The following is a 26,822-nucleotide window of genomic DNA, read 5'->3' on the forward strand; positions in this document are numbered from 1 at the left end:
ATAAAGAGACAACTCATCTCACAAATTGAATAGCTGAAAATTTATTGAACTAGAACGTCTAATGAACATAAAGTTTACAATCTTTACAAAACTGCTGAATCACTGCCCTTGAACTTGTCTTCAGTCTCACACCATATTTGACTTCTTCATTGTTCTCCATCTGTCCTTGAGGTTGACGTTTGTTCGATTACTGAACTTGTAGTGTGCCTTTATCTTACCCCAGTTCCCCTCACCAAATTTTCTGACCCCTTCTTTCAACTTCTGTGTCTCACTCTCAGTCCATCTCTGCAACAAAACAGGAACACATGGTTACCCTTTTCCTGCTGTGGCATATAAGTCCAAAACAGGCAACAATGCTTTTGTTTTAGTTTTGTCATTGTTGTTGAGTTGACCAATCCATGTTATGCTTTTTACATTTGTTTGTTTAATTACTATGATTCAGGTTTGATATCCTCACAAACTACCCTGTACATAATGCTTCACAACAGATTTGTTACTTAATTTTAAACCTTTGAGAATTACAAATGCTTACCCTCTTCCTGTGGCTTGAAGTTGAACTGTTGGTCTCGTGCGATCCTTTGGGAAAAACAAATAATATCACTGCATGAACAAGATTTTCCCAACTAGATTTAGACAGAATTAAATGGAAGCAGATGTGTAATGAAATGTTACCGCTGTTCTTTCTGGAGTTGACATATGACTCTTCGTCGCTCCAGCTTTCCTTACTTTCCTTTGCATTATTGTACAGTTGTTTCCTGTGAACAAGAGCAGGTTTCTTTTCATTGATTTTTTAAAATTAATTAATCTCATTCTGATAAATAAACTTTTATAGTTAACTCATCAAAATATGTAGCTTGTGTGTGACTTTTAGACACTCAAATGAATACTGGGACAGAAAAATGCTATAATATCAAAAGCCATGTGAAAAGTGCATTAATCACAATGGCAGATAAGGTACGGTACCCTCCCACCCACACACACATTCTGTTAAAATACTTATTGTTTTTGTATGGTTAGCTTGGATTAATTCACAATGGGTGACTCAATCAATTTCTATCAAAAGCTGCTGGTGTAATTTTTACTAACCATTTTGAATGGGAGAGACCTTTGTCTTGGGTTGAGTCTTTGTGTGGAGTGGAGCTTGTCTGGGGGACGGGATGAGGTGTGGACAGGTTGGGCGATTTGTCCAATGAAGAATCCATGACACAGACTCCAACTGCACTACCTGGACTGCTGCATAAATAAGGTTTGTCAAATGTTGTCAATCCTTGAATCATGAACAAACATACTGACAACATAATAAATGGAATTGTATTTGGACTTGCTTGCTGAGAGGTTTGCTGGCCAGTTGTTTGCGGGTTTTCCGCACTGGGGTTCTGAAGGAGGCCAAGGACCCCTGTGGGTCTTCCTCATTGTCTGATGACAACTGTTTTGACTGGGTGGAGTTTCTGCAAGATGAGAGTTGAGTCAAATCGAGCTTTATCCAGAAAAGGAGAGATGTGTTTTGACTGAAATGTTTTTCTCTCAAGTAGTTAAATTCAATAGCCATGTTTTCAAACTGTCACAGTAATTACACAATGTGTAGCCTACTTATAAAGGGTTCCCACCAGATCCTGTAAAGTGGAATCAAATGTGAACCACAACAAACTATATAAAGCATAAAACACTGACAGTTTCAGCCACCTAGTTGTAACTTAGCTTAAGCACATTTGGACTTACCTGGTGGGTGAACTGTTGGACTGGTTGTGGAGTTTTCCCACATGAATTTCCCTGTTGGCCACAGAGCCAGGGGGGTCCTCCTCACTGTCTGTTGACTCTGCCAAACTAGCTGAGGCTCTGTGTGACAAAACAGTGTTTGTTTTTTTTCTTTTACAGCTACACACTCACTGAGGAATACCGGACCACAGACAATCTGCTCATAATGAAATGTGCTATATGAAGGCAGGCATAAAAAATATCTGTGTTCATAGAAATGCACAACCAACATCATCAGAACCTGTGTAAAAAATAATTTATCATTAACACACAGAAAATGTATGTGTATATTCTATGTAATATCACTAGATTCAAGTGATCTGATACTGATGATACCGATTTCTTAAAAGTCCATGTAAAATTCACTGCTTGTGCTTCTGGTACCCTGTTTTTATTAATTGGGCTTACTACTACAAAATATTAATACATTCCTTGATTGTACAAGTTATTTATTTCAGAGCATAGTGGATGCATGTATTATTTTGATGAAAGGATGTATCATGACATAGATGTAATTTGATGCACCTGGCACTTTGGAAAAACTGTGGTTGCTTTCATCATGCTCAGACAGCCCTCAAGCTCTGAAGTGAGAACGGCTCAAAGATACTGCCTGCTTGACTAGATCATGAGACACCACTCGAGTCAAAACCATCATCTCAACTAATTGTGAGGATACACAAGAGCAGGTCTGCATGATGGAGACAGAGAGGCATCGGGTAGTGAAAACTGAGGTTTGAGTAACATTTATTTATCTGCTTGTTTTAAAGACGATTTTTTTGTGAAATTGAGAACCATCGATCATGGATGGTCATTTGTAATAGACATCTGCAATATTATTTTTAATTGCCATTTTACTGATCAGAGTAACCTCCAAAAATGAATATCATTATTTATGTTTTAAATTTTTATTATTTACCTGCTGCAACTTTTGTTGGGTCGTCTGCGGAGCTTCCGTGTGGGTTTGGTAACCTCAATGTCCGTTAATAGGCTCAGCGAGTCTTTTTCTTTGGATAGAGTCGGGGACTGTGGTGGCTCTTCTGTTCTGAACTCGGTCTCTAGCTCCTGAGAGGCTGTTGAACACTGCAAGCTCGCCTGGCTGTCCGGTTCGACCACTAGTTGTGCCACAGTGTAAAGCCGCCTCTTCCTCAGCACTGAGGGTGTCTTTGAGAGTGAACCTGCCTGTGTTTGAGGAACAGCATCCATTTGTGGTGGTTGGTCTGCTGGGGAAGCCTCCATTGGACTGCCCGATTCTCTCTGAAAAAGCTCGTCCTGATTGGCATCCTTTTCGGGAGAAGGCGAGAGGCGCAGGGAAAGGTCTTCTTTTCTTGCCTGCTGCTCTTTCTCCACCTCTTCCTCCAGCCAGGCAAATGTTCTCTCATCAGAACCTGCAGCCAAAGCCTTGTAGACTTCCTCCAGCCTTGTCCTCTGGATAATTTTACGTTTACTGGAAGATAAGATAGAGACAAGAAAGAGTTTGAATAGGGTATTGTGGCCAAAAATGAAGGGGGGGGGGGGGTCACAGTGATGCCTTGGCTCTCTCTCAGAGATATCTACTAAAAATGTAGAGAGATCTGGTGTCAGTTTTCATCCATCAGCCAGATGATGCACAGCAGAGAGAGGCGGCGGGGACACGATCAAGAAACACACAGATTTTAAAAGCTCTTTTACCGCTGCTGTGATGCATCCCAGGGATGACAGGAGTAGAGGCAGTGTGGGCTATATGATGTTAAGTGAATTAATTTAGTATTTCAACAGTAATTATGAGCTTCTTTGAAATGAACAGAAGTTAACTGAGAGGGAGAGAGCGCCTACCATGGTAAAAATGAGACGGTGATGATTTGTGGACTTGCGCCAGGTTCATCTTGCTCATCAGGTCCAGCTATTTTGTCGTCTTGCTCCGTAAGCCTTTTATCAATTAGCTGTTTTGCAGCCTGACAGACATACAAACCGAAAATAAGTATTAAGACAGACATGTACTTAACCAATAAATCTACAATGTCACATCTGGACTGGCTGAAAAAATGTTAGGGTCAACACAGGCAAGGATTTCTTTTTGAACTACTACGAAAACATTCTCAAAGACTTGACGGGACTTACGATCGGTTAATTGAATATGCTTCTAAAAACTTTTTCTTATCACAAAATTAGTGGTGTTGACAAATCAGCTTCAAAAGGGCCAGTAAAATCTCAAACAAAACTTTTTAATATGCAACAATTCATGACCACTTCCATTTGAAATTCCTCATAACCTTTAAGAAGGATCACAAAAAAATCAGTGTTTCAATATAATGAGCCCTTGTCTTGTGCTTAATTCATAGCGACATACCTTGTGCAGAAAGGGAACACTGAATGAGCAGAGCCTCTGGCAAAAGGCCAACATCTCCTCCTTGAACTGGTGGAAGTCGATTCGCTCGATGAGTTCATGCCTTTTACTCCTCTTGCTGATGAGACCCATGAATATAGCTTTCTAAGACAGAACACGGGCACATACTTATACATAAACATGAAGTCAAAACTGTGATAGAAAATGCAGCAAACAGCTAACCTTACCGCTTCACGACTAATTTAAAGACATTCTAGTCCATCTGTTGACATATCTAACATAAAAACCTGATTTTAGTTACATTTCAGTTATTGGTATTGCACACATCATCAAAGAACAACCAATAACTAACAAACAAGCTGACAAGTGTGTTGTTTATACTTTGCATCCTATGACCGAAGATGTTATTTTAAAGAAGAGCTGCTGCTTCATCTGCTATTTGGAAGTAGCACCTTACATCACTGTACACTCACTGGCCACCGGTAGGCTGTGGCGTTTAAACGATGCTCAACTGGTACTAAGGGGTCCAAAGTGTGCCAAGAAACATACCATTACACCACCACTAGCTTGAACCGTTGATACAAGGCAGGATGGATCCATGCTTTCATGTTGTTTGCACCACATTCTGACCCTACCATCCGAATGTCGCAGCAGAAATCGAGACTCATCAAACCAGGCAACATTTTTCCAATCTTCTATTGTCCAATTTTGGTGAGCCCATGTAAATGGCAGCCTCAGTTTCCTGTTCTTAGCTGACAGGAGTGGCACCCGGTGTGGTCTTCTGCTGCTGTAGCCCATCTGCTTCAAGGTTCGCCGTATTGCGTGTTCAGAGATGCTCTTATGCATACCGCAGTTGTAACGAGGGGTTATTCGAGTTACGTTGCCTTTCTATCAGCTTGAATCAATCTGGCCATTCTCCTCTGACCTCTGGCATGACTGACAAGGCATTTTCACCCACAGAACTGCCGCTCACTGGATATTTTCTCTTTTTCGGACCATTCTCTGTATAAAATTACAATATCTCTGTCATGAAGATCCCAGTAGATCAGCAGTTTCTGAAATACTCAGACCCACCCGTCTGGCACCAACAACCATGCCACGTTCAAAGTCACTTAAATCTCCTTTCTTCTCCATTCTGATGCTCAGTTTGAACTTCAGCTGATCGTTCTTGACCATGTGTACATGCCTAAATGCATTGAGTTGCTGCCATGTGATTGGCCAATTACATATTTGCGTTAACGAGCAGTTGAACAGGTGTACTAATGACATGAGGAAAGGAAAGTGAAGCAGACTGGGCAGCAGACCCTGCACCAGCCTGAGGGTGCTCAAGAGGTGTGCTGCTTACCCACCCATTTTAAAAAGTATGTCCATTATGATTCAATACACGACATTTCAGCTAACAATGTACACTGCAACTTTTCTGTAACAATGCAATGACAGTATGATTAATGGAAATATGAATGCATTAACATAGGAAGTGGAAGTTAAATGCTGATTTGACTCACTGACATTACAAAGCTGCCGATTAAACATTACTGAATGTTACTGAACTCACCTTGCCAACCATTGGTTTGGGGAAGTATTTGATCAGCAGCTCCTTTGCTTTCTCAAATTCATTGTATTTAATTAAAATCCGCACAATCTAAAGACAGACAAAAAGAATTGTTAAATAAAATGTCAGTAAACTTTGTGAAAGCAAATACACACAAAAGCATGAACACACGCACACACACAAACGCAGACACAGATACACAATCGGTGCAGCACTGACATCATAGTTTAAACCGTATTTGTATTCCTTTGTGTTAATGGAACCAGTGCAGAACATGAATGTTTGAAAAAATAAGAAGAGTCCTTACCATCTCTTTAATTGAAGTGCTTACATTCTCGAAATCCTGCTCTGGAATACTGCATTTTTGGTTGATGCCTTCCAGCAACATTAAGGCTGATTCCAGAGGAGTTATTGACTGGTCAGACTCAAATAGCAGGTCTGTAAGCAAAGGCAAAGCAATATCCAATCGGGTGTCAAGTCACATTGTGGAAGTAGGACCGCATATATGCTAAAGAGTAGATTTAGAGAAAAGTCTAGAATTTGAATTTGATTTTGTACTTGCACTTACACTTTCAATATGACTAACAATACTGAGCTGATATCTCCTTTTAGTCAGCAAACATACTTCTTCTAAGCAGTTTTTGTGTGCAATATAATTCAAAACTTTACTGTTTCATTGCAAGTTTTCAAATATTATCATCAGGTGTTGTTTATACATGTTGGACTGAAAATGTGACATTACTGTGGTACTTTGAATAAAATTGTCCTTTATGTAAATAGTTACATGCACATTTTTAACATGTTATTTTATTTACTAGTTACCAAGTAAATATTACACTTCTGCAGTTTTGAATGAAGCTTATTTTAATGTTTTCTACTATGCATAGATAGAAAATGATATACATAGACGCAGCTAAATTAAAACTACCAATGATACACATTGTTGACAAAGTTACTGAGCTAATGTGCCACGGTGATCTCACCAAGTCTTTCGCCCTCATTTATCCTGGAGAGGAACTGCAATATCCCAATTTTTGTTGGCATTGTATCGGTGGACTCCAAAGGACGGGCCAAGACACCTGTAACAAGTCAATGAATAAGCTTGTCATTTCTCCTAAAAACACATATTGCGGTAAATTATTCACATTCATAGCTGGCTCTACACTGTGTAGTCTTTATTTCAATCAATTTCTTCATAGAAGATCAACAGAATGTGTACACATTTATATCCCAGGTCATTTCATTTTCCCAGGTCATGGATGTCACACCAATTGTTTTTTTTCCACTGGACTGAGCTGGAATTTGTACTGAACATCCAAGACAACCTAAGGATAATTTGCAACATGTATTCATGTAAATAGTTGCTGCTGGATGTTTTGCAGTAATCATATCAATAAAACTAAATATTTCTTTTAAACAAACAAAGAACCATCCAAAATTAATATTAATTTGATTGACTAGTTTTCACTTTTTTGCAACCAATTTTCCGTTTCTCTGTAGCATTAATATAGTACCATCACATATAGAAGTTATTTCACCCTGCATAAAAGGGTGCCACAGATGTTGGTAAAAATAGCTTGGGAGCTGAAAACCCCACGTTTTAGATGATTTGATGAATACTTTTCCAAGACAGACTATTTTAATTTGTTTTGTGGGAAAGAGATAACAAAAAAGTAGTTGGAGTAGAGCAATAGGATTTTGTGAGGTACCATGAATTTAACAGAAGTTTTTCAAAACATGAACTGGGAAGTGTTCATTACGTTAACACAACTACACGCTGTGCATCCTGAAAATGTCTAAGCTACAATAAATGTTTCAGGGCCAGTCCAGTAACATCTCACTTACATTAACTGAAAACCAGAGCACTTGATACGACTGTCCGTCCTGTATGAGGTGGACAGCATAGCTACTAATGAAAAATCATTATGCATCATTAGGTTTACGATTTTAAAATGAAATGTCACTTGAAGTGCAGATGTAATACACAAATATCATACCATTAACAACAACGGTTTTTTGGAGGATAAAATTCCCATTAATAAAGCACAACCATTCGGTTTCACACTACTTACTTTTGATTTGTTTGTCTGACAACTTTGACAACTTGGCTAGTTGCTAGCTAAGACAATGACACTGTCGGTGATCGTGCACAAGCACAATCCAAAACAGGTCAGAGAGACTTTTTAAGACAGTAAACTTGCCGTAAATGAAACAATCCGTTAACACCAAAGTTGTGTGGACATATGAGCTAGCTGAACAATCACACTTTAGCTTGGCAGGCAACAAGCAAAAACATAGTAATTTACTCACTGTTAAGTACACGACGAATGCCGCAGAAATCCGCATATTGTTCATTTTTAAAGGACTCTAAAGCCAGAAACAAATAGTAATCCACTAGCCAGCGGTTGACGATGCCCTCGACAACAGTTTGATGACTGTGTATAGTTTCCTTTGCCGCCATATTCAGACGATATCAACGGAAGCGGGAGGGAGCCGTGGGTGTCTTTAGAGAGCGCTTACGTCACCTCGGTGAAGGCGGGGAAAGAGGGGTAGCGGGGTTTTATTCTCTGAGTTTAGGTTTTCAGGCAGCGCTTCATCGCAGTTGTGTGACGCCTCAACCGATCAAACACGAAGAATATAAATGAAGGACGATTTCGTGTCAGAGATGAAGTTTAGCATAACTAGTACGTGCTTTTTCCAACTGAAAGACATGAAGTTTGATCAAGACCTCGGAAAGCGTGCTGCCTGACAGTCATAATTTAGGGACAAGAAGATAAACAAACACTACGTGTCGTTTCTGAATTGACAGATCCCTCACAAGGAGAAAACACTGTTAATTCATCTCTTTTACTACTGCTCAAGTTCACTAACCTTTTGGACTCAGACTGAGAGATATATATTGTGTAAAACGAAATATAATGTCAAAATTAACTGCAAAAGTGTCATCACTTGTTTTGATCACAATAACAAGGAAATTGGATTTATAGTTAACTTAATGATTCTATTTGGCAAATTTCATATCCACAAATGCAGATTTGCAAAAACTTCCCCAAATTTTTTCAGATTTTCAATTGAATTTTTAGAGTACATTAAAACACTACAACTCTTAAACTCAGCTAAATGTAACAAAACTGTCAAAATTTATGAAGACCTATTCAAAGAGAAATAACCCCTTTTCCCCTTGTCATATATATTTGTTGCTTGTTTTATTCACTGATTTAATGTATGATTCAGAATTTTGCAATATACTTGTACTGTATATCCTCAAATTAATTTTATATATTGTATTGTTTATTACCTACTCGATATTGTATTAACAGAAATTGAGATACTGAGCACCTGTCTGTATATTCTACTCATTGTTGTTCAATAAACTTTAAAAAAAAAAAAAAAAAGGAGAAAACACTGTACTGTCACCCACTGGACAGAATGGGGTGTCATTAGTACTGTGTATTTCTCATTTGTGAAGACGTTTATCTTGATTTATGTTATTACACACATATGCACCTTCTTTCGTTCACTTACCAATGACAACTCGGCACACTTTCATATTACTGTAATATCCCCAAGAACACTTAATGTTTTCATTTTAATGTTCCAGTGTTGTTTGTGATATTCAACATGACCCACACAGATTGTGTGTGTCTGTGTCTGTTTGTTCAGTGGCGGAGAGGAATTGCTGCCTTTTGTCAGTGGACTGACTTTCAAAAAGTCATAACCACTGATTTGCTTACGAGGGCTCCTGTATCACATTTAGCACAAAAAATGTTTTCACTTCTTCTTTACTGGATCTTATTTATTTTATGCCACAGCAGCTGTTTTCTCCAGTTCTCCAATGTCAGTTAATCTCTACTGTATCTTTATCCCAATTTCAAGTAATAGGAGGCAAACATTTATGGCAAGCCCATCCAACTTCATTGATACACTTGCCAAACTGACATCTGTCCCAACTTCTTTCTTGCTTCTAGCAGATCTGCAGCATGTTGTGTCAGTGTGAAACCCACAACACTTTCTGCATTATTAGGAATGAAAACTCTGTAGCAGAAAGAAAGTAATTGTGTATTATGGACCATCAATCACAACTGATGACTTTATTTTAATCAAGTTTATTATGCAAAAGAATGACAATAAAGATAGAAGACATTATAAGTTTGACACATTAATTAAAAAAAAACTTGAGTAAAACATTCCATTTATATATTGTTAATAGTAACCTTTATACTTTGTTTATAAAGCTGAAGGACTCTTGTTCTTGAAGAAACGTTCTCTCAGAGTAGGAAATAAAACCTCTCAACTTTTCATGGCAATGTTAATGGTAAATCTGATTAAACATCCAGCCTGTTAAGAATCAATACTATACATCACAAAATGCTCTTTATCCTAGATTTTCTGCACAAATCCCTAACTAGTGTGAGAAAAACCTTTGTCAGAATAGTGTTGTGTTGGTTTACACAGTTTCACACATCATACAGTTCCCTCCCCATGGTGATTGTTGTTTTTCTTGAACATACAGCAGAAAGTGGAGATAGGCTCAAAATACATTTAACAGCACAACCCTTTAAAAATGATCATTCATCGATTCTATTGCTGAATGTAAAACCACGTACCCTGTGACAGAACCCCAGTTTAAGACATGATTACAGCATCTGAGTTTGGTCATGAAACAGGACAATTGACCAAGCTTGGTCAAATATTTATACCCAGTCAACACAGAATATTTGTCAATCCATGATTAGCTCTGATGTTCTGCTACTTCTTACAAATACAATTTACCAAATTTAGCGGTGTGTTAGTCCACTGTTACCTCAAGTCCTGCTTCAGTTATTTACTTGTATTCTAATGGAAGGTTGTGTTTATTGGACTCTAAGCCTCTCACTAATTACCACTAATTGCTGCAACTATTTTTTTTAAAAACATCCGCTGCTTAATTAACCAGATATTTGTGCATCTGCAAAATTAAAAGGTACAAATTTCCCTGTTGTCTTACAATACAATCTGTCTTATGCTTATGATTTTTATGGACATGCCATGTGTTTGGCTTAATTGGACTTTGCTACTCACACATTAAAAAGTACAATGAGCATGTTGGGATAAGGGACTTGCTGAATGAACCATGCTGAATATAGAGAAATTATGACATTGTTTGAATAACAAAGTGATATTCTCCAAACATTTAACCAGAAAACTGTTGCTGAGGTGATGCAGTCAAGCAGAATAAACTATAAATTATGAGGCCAGCATTAATAAAATCCCCTGATATCAGTTAGCTTTCAGTGCTGTGTCCCTTATTCCCAAAATAGATAAGTTTTACATTCTAATGACAGCATGTGTCTTAAAACATCATAGCCACAGAGCGTCAGATATCATCATGTAGTGTAAACAGTGGAGACAGAGTTCTTTCTCCTGACAACCACAGATGAGAACAAACAGCAGTATATTGTCCAACACGCCATAAAAATGAGACTTTGAGAATCTAGATTTGACAACACTTTGACAATACCAGCCTAACAGTCAGGACTTGACTTTAAATCTTGAACTCTAGATTCAAAAAGCCACATTCATCCAGTGCAAACAGGCCCATTACTAATGCAGAGTAAAAATAGGAGACATATTTGTCACAAAGTGAGAAAACACTTTCATAAATATGGCAATAATGACAAAATCTTTCAAGCTGATAAATTCACTTGACGGAATGGTTTTAAAGGCATGGATAAGTGTTCTAGTAACACCGGGAAAGTATCTGCTACTGTCTTGCCACTGGATGTTACAGGCCTGACATCTCTGGAGTGAAGTAGGAAAGGCCTCGCAAGCATCTGCTGAGCTCCCCGAGACTTTGTTGAGTATTAAAGCTTGTATAATGAGTGCAGTACCTCAGCCTCTTTCAGCAAAGCAGTTCCTTTATAATTCTACAGGCTGGCTGCACAACGGAACTTGGCTCTGCAGATCAGAATGAGCTCACAATGAGTCAGAGGAGGTTGTACTAGTATTTTAAATTCTCCTTTTCAAAAGGACATACCGAGATGCACCACTCGGTGGCCAAGGAGCATGCAAAGCCACTATGTCTGAGACTTGGTTCTGTCTCAAGGGATTTTGTAAGGTTGTTTTCCAGGGTTTAAATGCTATGAAGTCTTATCCAACTGCTCTTGCACACGGATTCCTACTATACACAGATGTAGTCTCCGATAGCCTGATAGAGAGAAAAACCTTATGAGTAAAACAATTCAAAATTAATAACATTGGCAGCCAAAGTTGCTCTGAATCTGAATCCTTTCATTATGAAAACACAGGGAGGCTTATCAGTGGTCTGTGGGTTACCGATCGGTTGTAGAGAATGACATGTGGAGCAGCATGTAGGAGTGGTGGAATAGCAAATTTATGAACACAGACATATGACTAATACAAAACTGACCCCCCCCCCCCCCCAAAATGAAGATTCTGAATAACAGTAGTCATCTCCAGTGAGTTATTATGGGCAATTGTTGAGGAGTGGTCACTGTGATGAAAATTAAAGGAGCTTCAGCAGTTAAAAAAAAAAAAAAAATTAATTCATACTGGCTTGAGTAACCTAAAGAAGGAACAATTTCAGCCCAAGGCAGGAAAAACATGACAAAGGAGATGAACAGACAGGAAAAGCCACTCAGTCCTCTTGAATAAGAATGAGGCTTGTGTTCACAGTAGCCCGTTCATTCATTTGAACATAGTGAAAGCCTCATTTTCTGGCTGAGATGCTGACTGATTGAGCTGTCATACATGCAAATCAAGGCAGCACAGTTCCATTTCTGATGTCCACTGTGCTCCATATCCAGGCTTTTTCTCAAGTGCCATGTAAGTAGTGCATGTCCTTGACTGTGATCCCCCTTGTCTGGGTCCAACAGAACACTTTCAAGCATTTCTCCATTTAGATTCACGTGTCTGGGCCCAGCGATGATGAAAGATATGTTGCTGATCTCCTCTCAAAAAATTCAAACACTAATCCTGAATCTCATGTGCGTAGCAGAGAAAACAAACTGCTGAAGTTGTGTATTGAAGGTGCATAAGTTAAGTTCAAACAGCACCTTGGATGGTCTCACAGGGAATAAAGCTCACTTGAGTTACATACTGCATGCTTTACCTGAAAACACAAACAAACCAAAAAGCTGCTCATGTTAAAAACAATATTCCAGATGTTCAGCATACTCTCGCAGACCAAAGGTGTTGGGTCTACATCAGCAAGTTTGAGTGAGAATACAGACTTTCATTGGTTGATTGATGCACTGGGGTCCCACTGGAGCAGCCAGTCTCCCTGTCACTCATACATGAAAGACAGGCTCGGGGAGCAGAGTTTCATCAGCCCCGGCCAAGGAGGGCAGACAAGAAATCTTGCTTTAGAGATGGTCAAGTGTTGGCAAGCTGCATCAGTCTGCCCTGCTCTCAGACAGAAAACTCAGACCCACTGCGGCGACCATGGGTCAACAGCAACAGACGTCGCAAACGCAGGCCTGTGAATGGATTGCACCATAGCAGAGAGGGCGGACCCCCAAACACAGCTCTCATTCCGTCCCATCTCATGCGACGCTCCCATGTGGGCTTCTCATTTTTAAGACGTTCGATCTCCTGCAAGACATTCAAACCCCTCTGTAAATGAAAGATTCCTCATTAAGTTACCTGTTTGCTTTGGCTCATTAGCATGGTAAAATACACACTTACATTAAAATGACATAAAGCACTGGGACAAACCTGAGAGAAAACCTTAGGGTGTCAAATTGATACTTTGTTTCTTCACCAGAGAAAACGGTGTAATAAATTAAACTAGTTACATATTATGTATACTTGAGCACAAAGGCACGTATCAAGACTACGGTTCCCTTGTCTAGTCTCTCCTAGATGCCCTCATCTTACAGCGACCATCCCTGCCACATACACACAACTTGTAGAGAGGAACAAAGCTTTTAGGATGCAGTGGATACTGACCGTCTCGTCATTGCAGATGGAGTGGATCTGCGTACCAAACATTACAGCTGTGAAAGTGAGAAAGAGGATGGCTTCGAGACAGAGGAAGATCAACAGCAGCACAGACACCCCCGGAGAGAACTCACTGCACTCTGGTCAGAAAAGGAGAGGAAGAAAGGTTTGTTTTATTTGCACTGAACAACTGAAATTTTCCATGAAACACCAACTAAATTAACAATGCATTAAGAACAAGCGGACATATTCCAAAGGCTTACACTCCTCCCCTTTAAGGTCCTAAAAGCCAAAGTAGACAATTGGGTAAGATCCTACAACATGGGCAAACAAAGACCCTATTGTTTGAATGTTGTCTATCGAAGTTCAAGAAAGTTATGTGAGCTAATAATCTAGTGTGTGTAGTCCCCTCTTTTTTGTCTTGCTGATGCTGCAATCCTGTACCTGACCTAAACATAGCACTGAATGTGAACACAGCAACTCTATTGCATCCTACCCAAAACTGTTACCCAATTCGGACTAAATGGAAAACTAAACCTACACACAAGAAAGGTTTGAAACTAACAATGAACTGTGGTGTAAATTAGCAATTTTGCATCTGTCACAGTAGCCTTGAATACTGGATTGTTTGGAAAAAAAATATGTGGAAAATTATTTCTTTGCTAAGTCAAGAGTATTGTCCTGTAGAGGGCAGAAGAAGTTGTTCTAAGAGTTCTAAGAATTAAATATCATCTTAATTTTCTGGTTCATTCCTACAGAGACACCCACAAGGGAGCAAGAAAAGATCAATGGCAGCTCTGTGATGATTTTGCTGCACAATTCCAATGACCTGTGAAGAGCAGCTCTTCTTGCAACCAGACAACAATCTCTTTCTTTTTCCTGTGTGCTATGTCTGTCTCTTCATCTCTCTAAGCAGTATCAATCACTCGTATAAATAGTTGTGTTTCTAACTCATACACTACTCTATCACATTCTGTTTGCCTTACCGTTCCACTGGGCTTTAATACAAGTGAAGAAGTGCATTCCACTGAGGCCCAAGGCATGGGCAGAAATCAAGGCTATGTACATCTGTGGAGAGAAGAACAGAAAGTGGGAGGGAGATAGTGAGAAAATGTGACAGAGAAAAGGCAAAAAGGAGGAGCCCGTCAGTTTGGCTTCCACTTTTTGTCTTTTGACTTGCAGTTCATTTGATTATATGTAATTTTAGGTAATGTATGCATATATTTTTTTACTGTTAACTTCTCTTATCTTTGGCAGTCTGAAAGGAGATCAAACAAAAAATGTAATCACACAAGTGACCTTGTACTGCTCAGCCATATGGGACAGCTTTATGTTTCTGTCGCCAAAAAGTTGTAGTCAGCATATGAGGCCATAAAAAAAGTGCTGATGTTGTCAGGAGAGTCACAAATGGCTATTTCATGTAGACCTGTGATTGCTGTGCAAACCTGAACTATGAACCTCAGGTGGTTATTTCATCATGAAATACAAGCAAGTGAGATGATTTTCAATTTGGTCATTTTTTCCCTCGGCTCTGATACAAAATCATGTAAGTTAAATAACTGTAAAATTAAAAGCATGTTTTGAAAAAAAAGACTACAGCACAAGTACCTCTGTGTACTTACAGTGAACAGAACAAAGAATCTCTGATTCTTTTCTCCCACACAGTTATTGACCCAGGGACAGTGGTGATCCATCTTCCGGATGCATCTTTTACAAATACTGCAAGCAGGAGAGAGAAGATGACAGACTGACTGCTAATGCTAATGTCACAACTATGCTGCCCCTGTTAGCACAAAAGTATGTGTCTACAACAGCTTTACAGACCTGCAGTGGTGTGCCCTCTCAGGCTTGATACTGCAGCACTTTGGGCACTTGTAGATGACCTCACCAGGCTTCAGCTGCAAGCTCTCCATGTACTCCTTGGTTGCGTTACCCTTTGGAACTGCACCCTAAGACAGGCAAAGACAAATGCTGTCAGTTACAAATAGATGCATTATGCCACGGCCTTCAAGAAGTCGATCTGTGTCTTTATGCATGCAACAATTTAATAACTGTTTATATTTTTCTAGGCTTGTGAAAAAGACTTATAACACCCGCTGCTTGTCCAGTAGCTACTGGTCTTTGAGAATTAAGGAGGACTGTATGTTGGAGACACTGATGCTACTGTTCCTGCAGCTTGACATAATGCAGGGTATGATATGTTTTAACCTAAGCATCTATTTGATCTGGTAACCTACTGGTATAACCTGACTAAATCCAAATTGAAGAAACTGCCACTTAAAATGAAATACAGAAATAAACATAAGACTTTTAAAGCTTAGTCAAATCCCCAGTTTGACAGACCATCACACAACCTTCTGTGTGCTATTTTGGGCTTTAAAATGGAGCAATTGTTAAGGCTGGGCTGTTGGGCTAGAAGGCACCAGCAGAGCTGTCATCAGACATCTAGTTTCTCTGAGTCAACGTTGCAGCAGCAGCACTAACAGAATTTGACCTACAACCCCCTGTAGCATGAATCCCAGTGACACTCACTTTTGACTGCGCCATCACACACTACAGTAGACACAGTAACTATATTATCAATTATTTGGAAATATCACATGGTGTCTTATCATACAAGAAACGTATAAAGCTGCTGTTGATGGAACAAACAGCATCAATCCAACAATTTTGAGAGGAAAAAGTCAAATTTTCACAAATTAAATTGTACAATTTTTGATGGGCACTGAAACAATAGTTTATGTGAAACCCTTATGCAAAAGGTCCAAGAGCATTCAGCGTTGTTCAGATGTGGTGGAAATGTAAACATTAAGTTCCTGACTTCGTTCTTGGGCTTTTAATTTAATGGGAATATTTGGCTGAAAACTACTAACAATACTGTTAACAGACTGGCAAATTAAATTGTTGCGGCGGGCGACACTCAGACAGTTTAGTAGGCCGTTCTACTCAGCGTTCTACACAGCGTGCCCTCACACACTGCCTGTCAGCTCGGTGTCCCAGATTACATCAGTGAGTGACTACAAGTGTCTGTGCTTCCTGCTCCTGCTGTTACAAGCAATGTCAAAAAAGTCTACAGATTACATATCAATGAATTTGTATTGAAGTAAGATAATTCTTTATACAAAACACTGACATTTTGTCTTAACTGGAAATACGGCAATTATTGTGGTAAATGCTCTGTTTTACTCTTAACTCTATCCATTTTTCTCTACCTCTTATTCACTTTCAAACCCTGCTTTCTTCCCGTTACCCTTCCTTCTGCATCTGTGTCTTCAACCTCACCCACTCTTACTTTCTTTAACATCCTTACCGGATCAGTCAACATGGTGCGCAGATGCGAGGCCAATGCAAGCACAGCCAGAGAGTTGAAGGTGGCCCCGTTCAGGAGTGAGTACCAGAAGCTCTTGGCGGGCAACAGCATGACAAAGTTCACTACGAATTCGGCGTACAGCACCAGGAACCAGGTCATGGTTGCACACACCATACCACAGCTGTCCTGAATGAACCAAAGTGTGCGGTTCCCCGCAGTGTGTCCCGCGTGGGGACTCCCAACCATCACTCCCGCTGCCAGGCTCCCCGTTTCGACATCTGCACCTGCCGACAGCAGCGGGTGGTGCTGCTCCATATCACGCAGTCGGTGGTTTGAAGACTGCATCCTGCCTTTGGGAGAGAGGAAATTGTGGAAATTTTAATTCAGGGTTTCGGTCTCCTCAAAATAAAAAGAACAAGATACTGTATATACAATAATTATTTACATTATTACATTTTTACAATTACACACCATTTTCACAACTGGTGTTAAAATGTATGTTAGGAAAAATGCACAGCATTTTATACAGAGCTTAAGATTTTTGAAAAATGACTATTGGGGGTAATTGAGAAATGATAGACAGATAGAGAAGATTATAATAATATGTAATTATAACAAGAACAGCTAATGGAAAGTTACAGGGAAAGTATACAGCACTCTGTTGTTTGACAGGCAAACAACTAACACCATCAACCTTGCATTGCCCTGCCACTAGTGGGGCAAATAAAATGTATAAACCAGGGTGGTTCAACCTCGGACTCTACTCTTCAAGCTCAGTGCCCTTTGAGTCGTGCAGCTGTTATTTCACATGAGTCATTGGAGGTTTCGTCTTCTGTATTCATGTCAAGGTCACAGGAGAACCTTCAGGACCAGCCCCAGAGACCATGTCCAAGGCTTCAAGATAAATCAATGGCTGCCCCGGGTCCCTTTAGGAAACTGATCCTGCAGCTGAGGTACATGTGTATGAGGAATACGGGCTAATAATAATCTGTACACCCAGTTACCTGCTGCTGGCAGGCTTCACTGTGACTCTCTGAGACAAAGTAAACCCATATGTTGTTTTAGGTTTCTTTGGTGTAATAAGAAAAGTCAGGGACTAACAACATAACTGCAAAGGGAAGTTTTTAAATGTCATTTGTGTCTGCGTATGATATAAATTAACAAAACATTCACTCATTCTTTTAAAAGACTACCACTACAATTAGATACCACTTTAATACAACATAAACACCTATGTCTCTTGATGTCTACTTGATTTAAGGTCAAGATGTGTATTTCTTAAGGAGACATTAATCTGGGTCTGTCCTAAGATCTGTGTTTCCCTTGCAACAGAGATGGCAGCATATGCCATGTTATCTATATAAGCTGACACACTATCAAGAAGAATTTCAGTTGTATACGATTCATTAAAGTGTTTAAATCAGTTTCAAAGCTTTTCCTTTATGACTAAAGAATTCAGATGGGGACCGATGATATCAGTGTAGTGCATATGGGTGTACTGCATATTCATGTGGAAACGGATGTTGCTAAATAGAGACTGTATTGGCATAGGCAGTAAGATTTTTGAAGTCTGTCGTCATCTTATACAGGAAGACTTCTGTAAAAGAGTCGTGTTTAACAAAGTTTTACACTTAATCAGCCATACATTGTTTAATCATTAGTAAGCAACAGAACTGACCTAGGTTGTATGGTAGAGGTGCTTGTTTTATTTGTTGATGTGGTGTTCTGGTAGATTGATGTGGTGCTTTGAAGCAAAAGACTCCTTTTTTTTTTGCTTAGCATTTAAATCAAATTTTACATTTCCCTTGAAATGGGTGGTGCAGAGCAAAGCTGTCTGTCTTTAGCTGACTAGCCAACCACATTGCTTTCTCAATAGCACACTGCTGTTTGTTTCTGCTTGCATCCAAAGACTTTCCATGTCAGTGGGTGTCATTGAAATTGCTTGCAATACTGAAATGCCAAAGGGGATGAGAGCCCAAACCAGAGAAGACATCCAGGCACATATTGATTTCATGGTAACAGGTTCAAAGTGATGGACATATTCTATAAAAAATGTTTAAAAAAATACTGTTTTGGTTATAAAATTCTTAAATTTGGCCCTCTGGTCAGTTCTTTCTTTGTGTCACACCAATTTGTTTATTTTTCACTGGATTGGGTTTAAACTTGTACTGAACATCCAAGAAAACCCAAGAATAATTTGCAACATATATTTATGTAAATAGTTTCTACCAGATGTTTCACAGTAATAAAAAAAAAAAAAAAAAAAAAAATCATATTCTTGCAGCCAAATTTTGATTTTGTATAGTATTAATACAGGTATATTTTATTTTGGCCATGATTATAATTTTTTAATTCTCAATTGTCACGTATTGTCCACCTATACAGATGTTTTCTCTCTGCGGCTTTTCTCATTCTTATTAGTACATAATGTTTAGTGACATCACTTAAATCATAACATAGTTCCCCTAGACTTCCACCTGACTATAGGTCTAATTTGTCACTCACACTCTGACACATACCTGTACACTCACTCAGTCATTTACCTATACATGACATGTGCAGGTGTGTGTTATTGAATGATGAAAGTACAGCTTAATTTAAAAAAAAAAAAAACAAAAAAAACCCATTGTCCTATATCAAAAAGATCAAGGCTGGCAGAAAGCAGCGTCTCAGTTGAGGCTACAGTTTAGAGCATCATCTAGGAAATAAATTAACTGCAGAAGATTCACTTGCCTCACATCTTTGTTTCGTTGTAATTAATCACAGCAGCATGTTGTAATGATAGGAAAACAGGAACCATTCTAAATTTTTGTCAGTCGGGAAATATGACATGAGGTTCAATCAGTAAAAATCAACTAGAGCTGTGTGGGGAATAACTCATGGCACATGCACAAGAGCACTGGCACTCTTACATGTGTCAGGATGAAGTTACATTGATGTTTTTTATTGACAAAACTAACGCCAGCGGAACCACAGAGGCTGAGGAGAAATGGCGGAAAATGCTAGCAAGCAAAACCCTTTCACTCGATTATCTTCAAACTGTAATGAAGAAACATGACAATTGAATAAAAATGTCAAGAATTATTATAGTAATCAGAAGAAAAATGTGACCTGAAAGGTGCAATGCTATTTGTAGAAGCTTTGTGTGTGCCTGGCAACGGGTGCCTCAGTTAATATGACTTTTAACATGTGCATGTGCATGTGTTACTTACTTCACATTACCAACATTTGATGCCATGCTGTATTTGTTAAAACATAACAAAAATTCTCTTGGCTAGTTTAAGGAGTATTGATTTCTCTGTGGTCAATGAAAAGCAGGTCCATTAAAGCCACACCAGCTGCTTGTCCAGCTGTCTGCCCTTCCCAGTCAGAGGGCACAACACAAGAGCCACTGGTCCCTCTCTCCCTTTCGCCTTATCTCTCTTCTTCTCCTCTCTCTGCCATACATAACCAGCAGTCACCTCTGTGTCATCCTGCTCAGATCACTGCGAGGTCACTCTGATGCAAAGTCAGCACATACTACTAAGCACTGTCAAAGAACATAAGATGAAACAATAGTAAAAGCCTACAATGCTCCTGAAAGAAATGGGTTTCGATTTACTAAGTGATTTTATGTTTCACTGTCACATTTCAAACTTGCCAAACAGCTTAATGGCAAATATGATTTAATTGTTCTTTAAAATAGTAAGAACCAAAAATAAAACAAGCCCTGGGTGGTAATATTGATACAAATTAATAAATCATGATGGAATCTAAGGGCCAACAATGTTACAAGCAGAATCCATATGTGGCCTGTTATTTTTACGATCTTCTCTGTAATAAGATTTAATCTAGAACATCCACAACCAAATAAAAATCTTTGTATCAAGGTAGGTTAATCTAGCTCCAAACTCAATTAAACATCTGTCCCACAACTGAAGCATCTGAGGCATTTGTTATAGTTGACAAACAAAAAAAAGAAGCTATGTCCACACTGAAGTTATTCAACACTCCTTTTATGCATTTTTAAAGGCTTGTTTTTTCCAGATTAATTGGTTTGAAAATGTGTTCTCAAGTAAAGCGTCTCTATCAGGAATGCCACTCTTCCAGCTTTTGCACAAGAGATAACTAGATGACATGAGGTTAGCTGCTGTTAGCTCTCAAAAAACAAGTGAAAACAAGAAAAGTGCAAGATGAGAACAAGATGAGGCAACCTACCTAATAGGTTTCCTCTTCACAATAGCATGCTGTGATGTATACCTCCTGGATCACCATTGAGGATGAAATACATATGTTGACTGGCATGAGGGTGCTACCTGAGAAAAACATACAGAAAATGTGTTAAGTCTTGACAACTTTATCAACACATACCCTCTATTGCCACTTCATTAGGTACAAATAACTGAAATGAATGCAGTCTAATCAAGATTTTTTTTAGAAACACCTCTCATTACATTGCAATACAGTGAAACAGTATCACAATTTGCAGCTGAACCAACAAGTCTTTACACATTTTCAAGAAAAACTGAACATTATAACTGTCAGGAAATTAGGATGTATTGCTTGCCTGTCATATTAGAATGCATTAGTGTTAAGGTAGGTCAGGTACACTAGATAAACAGGAAACTGTGTATAAACTGAAAAGTTACAACACACTACCACATTTTGAATAATGCTTGCTTCCTCTGGCTGAATGAGATTGTGTGGTGTCCAAGACTTTGCAAGTGTTCCCTTTTTACTCCTAGGAAACACACCCATCATGCCGGCTATTCATAGCAATGTGGTGACACTGCAAGTATTTTCTGCCAATAGTATGTGGTGTAATCATGGATTTTTCTCTTCTGACTTGACTCTGTCTTGTCCATAGTGTTTTGACCGCCTCAGTGTAGCCGAGGTTTCTATCCAAACCACCAAACTAACACTGACACGCAGAAATTACTGAGATACACTTAAAAACACCATCAATCACCTCCGCGATGTTTTTAAATACTATTGTGTTTGTCTTCGTCCTTTGTGAAGCCAAACAAACAACCGCACTGGTCAATGACAATACCGGCAGAAGCATATAATAGGTTACTACACTGAAATCTAACTGATATTTTCACGTTTTTTAAGTGGCAAATGATAATATAGTTCAAATGCTGTCTAACCTTGAATCCAGACAGGAAAACCACAAACTGAAGCACCTCAACAGATTAGTTAGCGAGGTGTGACTGAGATTACAGCCATCCCTCACATCGACGAGCCCGTAAATCACCACTCTCTCATTTATCATCCGCCATCTGTGTAAATGCTCATATTAGTGCTGCTATCGCTGTACAACTACAATCTGTAAGCACCAACCCGGGTCTCCCTCCCTGCTGCAAAGATACCTAAAGGTCGTGACTGAAACTGAACGCGCGTACACACACACACATATATATGTACACACCGGGCAAAGCGGCTTGCTAGCCTGACACTTCACATGCAACTGGGCTGGCTGGTAAATCTCGCTTGCTAACTAGCCACTGACGGAAGCTAACAGGGCTAGCATGCTAACAGTTTATGCGAGCGTCGAGTGGAAAAGCTGAGCCTCCAGAGTGACAGAGAAATGACAGACCTTAATATTCCTAATTTCTTTTGCTGGTGGTGTCTTCTTAATACATTGTGATGGATGTCCCGTTTGTGCTAAACTCCAGCTCCAACGCAGCCGTACCCGCAGCAGCAGCAACACATCGCTCTTACAGACAGCGACCAGTAACGAGGGAGCTTCCGGGGTTCGCTTCGGGTTTCTACGGTAGCGCTCGAGAACGTCCGGGCAAAATAATATTTTGTTAAACAGCACCACCCCGTGGATTATTACAGAATTACACCCATAATATGCGATAATCTCAGTTCTCCACTCGCGGGTGCTATTGTCTAAATTCAGTGCATGACACTCAAGTGAACTTTGAGCAGCTGCACTGTAATGAAATACTGCAGTTTTAAGGTTTAATGATTATGAACAAGATCATGCACACTTTGTTAAAGGGTAGCTGTTAAATGACCATGAGCATGCATATGGCAGTATGCATATGTGCATGCATGTATGTATGGGGGTATGTATACTTTATGTATGCAGGATGTATGTAAGTCTGCATTAATGTTCTACTCTATTGTATGAAGTCTAACAGGAACAAGTCTACTCCTTTTTATTTATTATTTATTAGTAACTGTTGCCTAAAATTAATGGTTTGTGTCCTTGAATTACTGAATAGTGAGCCCACCTTAAATTTCTGAATTCATTTGAACTTAATTGCATTTTGATCATTTTGACAGAACATTTTCAAATAGTTGTCTTATTGGTTAGAGTGTCTGGGTATGTTTTTTTTTTTTTCCACCATTCAATTCAGCCATTCATTCTCATTCATTTCCATATGGAATAAAAAGCAGTGATCTCAAAACTTGAATTGTAAAAAATGTTCACATCGAACACTGAGTTTGCATTGATTTCTGTCACAGGTAAGCTATATATAATGGTTGTATGGCTATACTTTCTGTACTTGAACTGCCCCAACCTTGAGAGGAACAAGCAGGTATAGAAAATTAATGAATATTTTACAGTACTTTGGTTTGCCTGATCTGAACCCAGACTCTCTCAAAAGTCTCAGTGAATCCTCCATTACTACAGTGACCATAACCTTGAACTTCACCAAAATCCATGCACGATAAATTTAGTAAAGCAGAAAGCTGTTACGGTCCTGCTCTCTATGAGATTAAACCTTTCCAGCATGTTACACTTCTGGTCAACTCAGTGATGTCACAACAGATATTTCTGGGATTGACAGCTTAATAAAAACATATAGTCCGAGTCAGCAAAAATATTTAGCTTGAACTGAGCATGGTTTCTTGCGGTCACCTAGGGACACTTGTAGCAGCATGTCCCCAGTAGGGAGCGGCAGGACCTTCCTGGCAGCAGTCTCTGCTCTCACGTGTCTCCCAAGAGTGGATTATAAAGCCAAGACAAAGCAGCTTGGCCCTTCCCTGCCCTGTGTCTGCAGCTGCGCAGTGAAAGCTCAGGGCTTCTGCCCTCTCCTCTTCTGGTTCAGAGCCAATATCAGCTGTCTGTTTTAGAGGGACGGAGAGAAAAAAATACCCAGAAATCCTCTAAAGCAGCTTAACGGCTGAATCGGGACCGAAGCCCTTTCCATTTCCAGGACTACTTCTCTCCCTCTCTCTCCATTATAGCTAGATGAGCATCTGACTGATTGCCAAAGGAGCAACCCCTGTGGCAACATGTAAGCTGTATGCTGCATCATGCTAAAGGGCTTCCCCACCTGATATACATCCCCACAAACATCTCCTACTTGGATGAACCACAATAAGTAGTAGAGACTGTGAATAGCATCTGAGACCAGCAGGGTTATTTGATTTTTAACTCTTGATGTAATCAGGAGTCTTGTATCCGATTAAATAATGAATGCTAAGTGCTCATGTAACAAATAAAATCTCCCACTGGGGGGGCTCGGGTTCCCATGTGCATTATTATTTTGACGCAGTCCCCCCCCCCACTCTTTGTTGACATGCTGGGTTTTGGAGTGAAATGAAGTGAAGCAAAGTGGAGTGGAGAGCAGAGTGGTTTGGAGCAACTATGCGACTGTAGCTGGTCCCCTTGTCACCGTGTGTGTGTGTATGTGTGTGTATGTGTGTGTGTGTGTGTGTGTGTGTGTGTGTGTGTGTTGGTGCAGGAATAAAAGGGGGAAGGAAGATGCAGGGCTTTGCATCAGAGGGGATGAGAGAAAAATACATTTGCAGAATGAGAGAAAAAGAAAAACACAAGCAAATGATGGGCAAAAAGGAGAGCTCCTAACAGGATTTCATTTGGCCTGGGAACAAAGTTACAGCTGGGCAGTCTCACTTATTGGCAGTTTCGTAGATAAATAAGAATGATAGATTAAGATGTTATGCATGTTAACATGGCCTCCCATATTAACACTCAGAAAACCACTTCATCTTGATAAGATATCTTCAGTGTTGTGTATTGTGTAACACTCATATCAGATTCCTTTAGGATCGTCACACAGAAAAAACAGCGAGTTGTTTAATGATAACCTACGTATAAAGATAGTAGGCTGTAACACCATGTGTTGTGCATTGTTTAGGAACAATACAATTAGATAAGACAAGGCAATAACAAACAGGTAAGGTAAAGCTATGAAACTGAACTTTATCAAGGAAAGTTTTTTGAAGAATCTGGAAAATATTCACCAGTGTTTCCTCAGAGAAATTGCTCAAAATGTCAGCAAACATGGTTATTTGCTTCCTTGGCAAAAGTTGACAAATGAATACATTGAATCTTATTTGTTTAATCCTTACAAAAATGGAAGTGTAAAAACAACACGTTGTGGTTTTACAGTGGGTTATGTGGGAGATTACTTCTTGGCAGGGACAGGTTTGAGACTTCCTGAGGTCTTGATACGGTGTGTTAATTAGTGAGCTTAAAATGCACTCACTGGTGGCAGATTTTGTTATCTTCAGGCGGAGCCAGGCAAGCTGTTTCCCCCTGTTTCCCCTTTGTGCTAAGCGAAGCTAACCAGCTGCTGACTGCAGCTTTGTATTTAGATAAGGGTAGATAGATTTAGATAAGAAACGAATACACTGTCAAACCATTCCTTTAAAAATATCCGTTTCATTGCTCGCAGCCTTCCCTCTTTGAAGCCAACCTGTATTATATTCAAAGACACACAACCAGGCCTGAGCTGCTTTGAGAAACATCAGAGTGTGGGCCAGTGTGTTGAGACTTACAACTTGAGGGAAATATCTTGTTTAAGAAAACAGGAAAGTCTTCATTAAATCTTAAAAAGAGGAGTACCTCAGAAACTGCCTTGCTGTTTTGATTTAAATGATGCTACATGGCATCAGTTGATTTGTGGTAAAGAGAGAGAGAGAGAGGAGAGAGGAAGAGGAGGAAGAAGAAAAGAAATAGGAATTTGTGGCAGTTGGGTGACAAATATGACGGGTATATGCCGTCACAGGGTGAATGCATAATTATATGGGATGACAGCAGTGATTTAGCTAATCTTAAAAAAGGGGTGGATTAAATTAGCACACATAAATCTAATGAATAGATATCACACATGATATTTGACAGTTCCTGAATGAAATTTGGTGGTTCTTTAGGTGAATACATTAATATGTCAGTTTAATCATGATTACTAAAATAAAACCTTCAGACTGAGGATGAAGATTATTCATTGTCTTCTCCTCTCTATTTATAAAGGCATTGATTACAGTATCTAGTATTTATAAATCTGTATGTATGCAATGATCAGTGGCATTGAGTTCAAGCATCACATGACCCCGTGCCTCTTTATGGTCTAATTCTGCACACAACCATCTGTCTATATGCTGTGAATATCCATGAAAAATGTATGCATTCAAACCCTCCTTCAAACACATAAAAATGACTGAGAGTTGGTGCACTGACACAAAATCAGAGCTGATGTATCAAAGTTTTGACTTTTGGGACTCTTGTCCACAGTGGCCTGAAGAATGACACAGACCCGGGCCATGATGGAATGGCCTCTAACCTTGCACAGGCTTATCTCTGCCGCATCCACCTTCGCCTCGCCCAACCACAAATCCAACCCAGAAGCCTTTTAGAGGGGATTTTCTGAGAAGGGCAATCTGTTGGCTTTTCTAAAAGTGCAAGAGTAAAACAGACGAGGGCCAAGACCTTTCACCCTCAAGGCCATCAGCTCTCCTTGTATGTTTGCTTGATGGGTGAACATAACAAAACACCTGGCTGGAGTGTAATGAACGTACAAAACTGTAACAGATACAGCTCAAGATTGTTAAAGGTCACTGATGTATCTCTCTTATTAACTATAGAAAGCTCTTACAGTGTATTGTTGTGGCAGAGCTGAATGCCTTTTGAGAGCCTGGTGAAGGACATCCTTTAAATCCACACATTGTTTCCTCATTCACTGTTTTCCATTTTGCGC

At 39.5% G+C, this 26,822-nt stretch overlaps 2 protein-coding genes across 5 annotated transcripts; both read right to left on the reverse strand.

Moving 5' to 3' along the window:
• Positions 1-25: 25 nt before the first annotated feature.
• On the reverse strand, positions 26-8,130 carry terfa (telomeric repeat binding factor a). 2 transcript variants are annotated; one of them, XM_056372940.1, is made up of 13 exons: positions 7,941-8,130; positions 6,614-6,709; positions 5,938-6,068; positions 5,634-5,720; positions 4,082-4,222; positions 3,568-3,686; positions 2,672-3,199; positions 1,720-1,836; positions 1,326-1,448; positions 1,087-1,230; positions 673-755; positions 533-576; positions 26-285 (listed from the first exon to the last, which is right to left on the reverse strand). In XM_056372940.1, exons 1-13 carry the CDS (start codon positions 8,089-8,091, stop codon positions 127-129), a joined length of 1,923 nt encoding a protein of 640 aa, XP_056228915.1. In that variant the 5' UTR covers positions 8,092-8,130; the 3' UTR covers positions 26-126. The 2 variants fall into 2 exon arrangements, with proteins under 2 accessions (XP_056228915.1, XP_056228908.1); XM_056372933.1 differs by having other exon boundaries at positions 1,087-1,233.
• Positions 8,131-9,686: 1,556 nt separating this feature from the next.
• Positions 9,687-22,609, reverse strand: zdhhc7 (zinc finger DHHC-type palmitoyltransferase 7). Of its 3 annotated transcripts, none has more exons than XM_056380524.1 (8): positions 22,460-22,609; positions 21,079-21,176; positions 16,882-17,231; positions 15,396-15,520; positions 15,194-15,290; positions 14,558-14,639; positions 13,581-13,711; positions 9,687-13,223 (listed from the first exon to the last, which is right to left on the reverse strand). In XM_056380524.1, exons 3-8 carry the CDS (start codon positions 17,224-17,226, stop codon positions 13,041-13,043), a joined length of 963 nt encoding a protein of 320 aa, XP_056236499.1. In that variant the 5' UTR covers positions 17,227-17,231; positions 21,079-21,176; positions 22,460-22,609; the 3' UTR covers positions 9,687-13,040. The 3 variants fall into 3 exon arrangements, with proteins under 3 accessions (XP_056236499.1, XP_056236480.1, XP_056236488.1); XM_056380505.1 differs by having other exon boundaries at positions 9,687-13,244; XM_056380513.1 differs by lacking the exon at positions 22,460-22,609 and adding an exon at positions 22,011-22,140 and having other exon boundaries at positions 9,687-13,244.
• Between the last annotated feature and the right edge of the window lie 4,213 nt (positions 22,610-26,822).

The sequence above is a fragment of the Seriola aureovittata genome, chromosome 1 (genome assembly GCF_021018895.1).
Source record: "Seriola aureovittata isolate HTS-2021-v1 ecotype China chromosome 1, ASM2101889v1, whole genome shotgun sequence".
Classification (NCBI taxonomy): domain Eukaryota; kingdom Metazoa; phylum Chordata; class Actinopteri; order Carangiformes; family Carangidae; genus Seriola; species Seriola aureovittata.